Source organism: Elaeis guineensis, chromosome 10, assembly GCF_000442705.2.
Source record: "Elaeis guineensis isolate ETL-2024a chromosome 10, EG11, whole genome shotgun sequence".
NCBI lineage: Eukaryota > Viridiplantae > Streptophyta > Magnoliopsida > Arecales > Arecaceae > Elaeis > Elaeis guineensis.
In genome coordinates, this window is record NC_026002.2 from 77361360 (window position 1) to 77366955 (window position 5596).

Genomic DNA, 5596 nt, shown 5'->3' on the forward strand with positions numbered 1-5596 from the left:
GGCCCTACCATGTCACAAAAAAAAAAAAACACAAAACTTTCTTTTTGGAAGAAACAAATAGAGGATAAATTACTAGATGGACTACGTCCAATGGGCTAGTCTAATAATCACTTGCCACATTACCTCCTTATATTCAAGATCCAAACAGAGATGATAATTTATCCTGTTGCCTATCATACGTGTGCATCCAGATTGGGACTGGTCCACTGGACGTGGTCCATCTAATAGTTTCACCATACTAAGTCACGATGCTCCTTTATGTACAAAGCTCAACGTAACAAAGGGGGAATGGGTTTCTGATGGAAAGAGAGAAGACAACCATGCAAGACGCAGAGAATAGCAGATCCAACAGCGGGGTGAAGAAATGGTCCCTCGATGGAACCACAGCTTTGGTCACTGGAGGCACCAAAGGAATCGGGTAAGGAATCCACCAACTTATTCTATCCACATCGTTAGCGCCCCCTATTATTTTCTTTCAATTTTCATCCAAATTTCCAAACTGTATGATCTTTGCCAATAACCTAAAATGGTTTTGCCTGCTTGTTAAATATGTAGATCATGAAGTTAAGAAAAAAAAAGGTTTAACTTGTCCATCAGTTAAGAAAAGAAGAAAAGGTCGTAATACACATGTTAGATCAAAGAACTAGAAAGCTAAATTCATTTGTCCTTTCTTCCTATTGTTGAGAGATATTGACACATTCACTTTTTATACCACTTTATATAATTTTCTCGTTCTTTGCCTCATGATTTATCACGCTACTTTCTCATTAGAAGAAGTATTTTTAGATTTTTAAAAACTTTATAGTATAATTGTTTTCCACAGCGGGTAAAACTAAGTGATAAATTAGGACAGAGCATGTATGCTCTGTTCATCAATAGAAAATGAACAAAAAATGAGACTGAATAGATAAAATAAATAACTGGAAATTCATACTAAAACAGAGAGCAAAAATTCCTAATCTTGCTGAACTGTATACCATCTAGACAAAGTGGATATCTGATACACTAAATTCAATGATCAGGGTATCATTATTATTATTTTTATATGTATCAGGGTGTTACTTGTTTTTTTGACAAAAATCAGGGTAATACTTGTTGATACTATTTGTTTGCCAAAAAGTATAGATTAATGATGTCCGGTATGGCCTGTATGCTTACACAGAATTTATTTCTTTTTCTAGGAAAACAGGATGTGAACATGTGAAAGGATTATAGTTGCTTTTCCAAATTAAACTTTTCCTCCTTTTTTGGTATCAGAAATCTCCCGTTTGAAACTATGGTTCACATCACAATTTCTACACTTCTCTTAAATTTGAACTTCTGGAAATTCTAATGTTATTAACCCGGGCACTTTTAACTCACATATGATAGAGATATTCTAGTTTCTCCACTTTGCAAGTGGTTTAGAGAGAAGACTATATTAACAACTAAGAATTACCACGATAAAATTTTCGCTCATTTATACCAGTGCACCTGATAGTGGTTTTACACCTCCATGATTGCTCATCAAAGAAGATCTTACCGAGTTCATGAAGTTGCCCGATGTTGTTTTGCCACTGTGACGATGTAAATGTGATCCTCTGATAACATTCCAGGCATGCCATAGTTGAAGGGTTAGCTGGATTTGGAGCAACCGTACATACATGTTCCAGGGATGAAGCAGAGCTCAACAAATGCCTGGAACGATGGAAAACTCTGAACATTCATGTCACCGGATCAGTTTGCGATGTCTCTTCCCGAGCCCAAAGAGAGAAACTAATGGAGGGTGTCCGTTCCATTTTCCAGGGGAAGCTCAATATCCTGGTAAGTTTGGAGCAATATTGCACTAAATCTCGTTATAAAGATCAATACCAGAATACAGAAACGGGCCAGCGGTGGAACTGTCAGTAAAACCCAACAGTAAATGATCTCTAAATCTCTTGTGACACAAATAATAATGTTCATCAAACTTGTTTCATACTAAACTGTTGTAGCATTTGATGTGAGTGATGAGGACATCCAGTTTGTCGCACATCCTGTATGAGCTGTTCCTGTTCCATCTTGGTAGGCCACGGCTCTGATGAGGAGCCTCCTAGTGTTTATTGTTTCTGTACCCCCCGAAAAAGACAACCTCGGAGGTAGTAGTAAATCCTCTCGTAAATATTTAAGTTCATGCCGAGTGTTGCCTTCTTGAGATGGTGTCTTGTTGAGCATTCGCATAACTGACTTCTGAGTCTAATTTACTGGAGTATGAATCCATATTACATCCACATAACAAAGTTGTGGTGCCCCCACCTAGATTAACAATGCAGGGACGGGCATTGTGAAGCCAGCTTTGGATTTCACTGCTGAAGAGTATTCCTTTCTCATGGCTACCAACTTGGAATCAGCTTTCCATCTGAGCCAACTAGCTCAACCTCTTCTGAAGGCATCAGGGGCAGGCAGCATCGTGTTCATCTCAGCAATCGCAGGGGTTGTAGGCATGCCAAATTTATCCATTTATGCAGCAACTAAAGGTAATCTAGTATGAGGCTTATTTTATCAAGCATAGGTAATCAGTAACTGTGCAGGGATCCCCCACTCTTCATGACTTTGTTATCTGCTATATTCTTCAGGAGCACTGAATCAGCTCACAAAGAATCTGGCTTGTGAGTGGGCAAATGACAATATCCGAGTCAACTGTGTTGCTCCAGGGCCGATCCGGACACCACTCATGCAGCCTGTAAGGGCCCTTTTTAAATTGTTGTCTGCATTTTTTCTTCGAAAGAAGAAAAAAAAAGTCCTCCACCGCAAAAAAATAAAAATAAAAATAAATAAATAAAGGTAGGGGAATAACCTTATGGGTAATTATGGGTAGCACCCCTCACTTGATGGGTAAGTACATATTTTAGTGTAGAATATATGGTTGATTATAGCATTGCATTTTCTGAACATTGACGAAGCCATGCAGAATGATGACAGGGGGCTTTAGGAGACCCATAAACCAAGCAAATCTATGCTATTAGAGACGATCATTATGTTTGTAGAGGAAAAGGAAAAAAAAAATATAACAATCATTGGCTACTTTTTTTTTTTTTTTTTTTGAAAGGAAAAACTATCGCCAGCTACTTGTGTTGGCATTTTAGTAACGATAATAGAAAGATTTTTTGTCTATGCGGCTATATCAAAAAGTATTGTATTATAGTCATATTGATCTCTGTAGTGAGTACCATAATTATAGATTTCATTTATATATCTCTATAATGGTAGAAATTATTGGTTGGACCAGATCCACCAGCTGAGCAGTGAATCAGTTCAACTTTGAAGAGACCCACACAAGAGGGAAAAAAAAGAACAAACAATGCACGGCATGCTGTGCATGTGCCTTGGTTGTTGGACTGGTCCACCGCTAAGCTGGTGGACCTCCTCCAACCAATAGTTGCCACCGAGAGTTGGATTATGCTCTCCCATCGGGCTTCTCCCATGCTAGTTCTAAAAGTAACAGAAAAAGAATAGGAAAAACAAGGCTAGTTGATATTGATCGGATAAATATGACCTAGTGGTTTGAGTTTAATATGAATCATGACTGCAAATTTTATTTTAATTTACAAGACTCGATCCAAGCTGATCGAGTGTCATATTCTGCACCATAGATCTTTTTGGAAAAACAAAAAGGAAAATCATACTCCCTAGTTTTCCTCTAGTGCAAGGACCTCAAGGTGGCCCTGCAGGGCTACAACATTATTTAGCAACTAAAAATGGATAGGAAATTTACAGTTGCCACAGTAGTTGCAATTAAACCTCATGTAATTTGCGCTGCATCTTTCACCAAGGCAAACACATGTTGCAAGTCGTTAGGCTAAATTTCTTCTAAAATCTCTCATCCTTTGCATTTGTATATATAGTCACTTGATGACAAGGAAGCTACAGCAAGACAAATCTCCCGCGTACCCATGAGGCGTATTGGAGAACCAGAGGAGGTGGCATCTCTTGTGTCATTCCTATGTCTACCTGCTGCTTCCTATATCACGGGTCAAGTTATTTGCGTGGATGGAGGTTGGACTGCGAGTGGTTTCTAAAAGGAAAAACAACTCTACAATGAAGTTCTTGCTCTCAATCCTCAACTCTACCAGTGGCCTCGAGTGGTGATGCATGCTTAAGACAGGTTGGCAGAAAGCTTTCTTTAGTTGTGGTGGTTTTCAGTCATGGAGACTAGAGCCTTGATAATAAAGTTCACGACATTTTTGGTCGTTTTGAATTGATGGATTCATATAGGCTATCATTTGGCCATAATTGCTACTTTGCATCATGAGATGTCAAATATACAATCTTCTCAATAGAAGTTTTAATGCTGCCAGCCACCGATTTTGTGTATAATTAATGTCTTGTGTTGACAATCTTGCATGTTGGTCATGAATTATGCATACATAATGTAAAAAGTTTGTGCAAATAATTTATTTTTATTTTTATTTTGGTAAAAGGAGGAGCATAGTTAGATTCTTTAAGATAAAGATACAACAATCTGTTTAAGGGACATATATGCTACAGACACTCAAACACAGCAGATGGTCCAACAATATATTCTAAGTTGTAAACCAAAACATAACTGGCAAGAAGTTTAAAACACCGATTCCATGATTGGGAATAACAGAATATCTTCGTCACCCCATGTTGTTGAAGGTAAAGAATGGAAACTTGAGCCCAGCAGAGAGTTCGCACTACCACCAAAATAGATAAAATCCTGCACTGAAACTCAGTTATATGTAGTGACAAAGAGCCGATCCAATATATGTTTATCCTGCAGATACAGAAAACCCTGAATGAAGTGCCATTGTTTACAATGCCATGTGTACCACCAGATAAATTTCCCAAGTAGTAGAACAAATAGTTGTAATAACATCGTCAAGAGATAATCGTAACAGGGATGGACAGCATAGAGATGCCCTTCCCTCAACAATGAACCAGCTGCATTAAGCACCACACCACGGCACAATAAGAAATAGATGACACCGCATAACACTGTACCAAATATCACCCCCATCATAATCACAGTTCCTGCTGAAGCAAGATAAGGGAGAGCATACAGAAACATCCATTTGTGACAATGAGCTCCCGGAGCAGCACCCACAGCAGTAATTGATGAATAAAGAATTATGAAATCAGAACCAACGCTGTTCAAGGGCCATGCCCCCATAATCCTTCCCCAATTAACAATCCAATTCTGATAGTCTTGCCCACAGAGATATCTGGAAAGTTGTAATCAAAGATATAGGAACCTGATAGCAATGTATTGAAAAATCCTTGCATTGACTGCAACAGTGAAGATGTAGATGCTTATATGAAATCACCTCATAGCACCCACAGACTAGTTGTACACAAAAATTATTATATAACAAGTATTGATTGAAACCCGAGCAATGAAAATACTTCCTGTTGGGTGGATGTCTGGCCAGGACACCACCTCCCAAGATCCTTTCAGTACCACGCGATGCAGCAGAAAGAAAGAAGAAACAAAACAAAAGAAAAAATAATCAAAATACGTGGATCAGCCACAAAAGGGCTCGCCTCCACGGGGCATGCAAACTTCACTATGAAAAGAAAATTTTACAAGAGGAGACCTCACCCTCAACCCTTGTAC

General features: G+C 38.6%; 1 protein-coding gene and 1 long non-coding RNA gene across 2 annotated transcripts; one reads left to right on the forward strand and one right to left on the reverse strand.

Moving 5' to 3' along the window:
• The first annotated feature begins 260 nt into the window (after positions 1–260).
• On the forward strand, positions 261–4335 carry LOC105036843 (noroxomaritidine/norcraugsodine reductase). The gene is made up of 5 exons (XM_073244122.1): positions 261–418; positions 1596–1803; positions 2279–2495; positions 2595–2701; positions 3864–4335. The coding sequence occupies exons 1-5, from the start codon at positions 300–302 to the stop codon at positions 4035–4037; spliced, it is 825 nt and encodes a 274-aa protein (XP_073100223.1). The 5' UTR covers positions 261–299; the 3' UTR covers positions 4038–4335.
• On the reverse strand, positions 4037–5596 carry LOC140851923 (uncharacterized). Its single transcript, XR_012134689.1, has 2 exons — positions 5307–5596; positions 4037–5204 (listed from the first exon to the last, which is right to left on the reverse strand). It is a non-coding gene; the product is annotated as an uncharacterized lncRNA (long non-coding RNA).

What these genes read in the sequence shown, in the direction of transcription:
- LOC105036843 (XM_073244122.1), top strand. Translation starts at nt 300, where the DNA reads ATGGAAAGAGAGAAGACAACCATGCAAGACGCAGAGAATAGCAGATCC. An exon ending in GGAGGCACCAAAGGAATCGG is followed by an intron (nt 419 to 1,595) that starts GTAAGGAATCCA and finishes ATAACATTCCAG; the next exon opens with GCATGCCATAGTTGAAGGGT. An exon ending in CATTTATGCAGCAACTAAAG is followed by an intron (nt 2,496 to 2,594) that starts GTAATCTAGTAT and finishes TATATTCTTCAG; the next exon opens with GAGCACTGAATCAGCTCACA.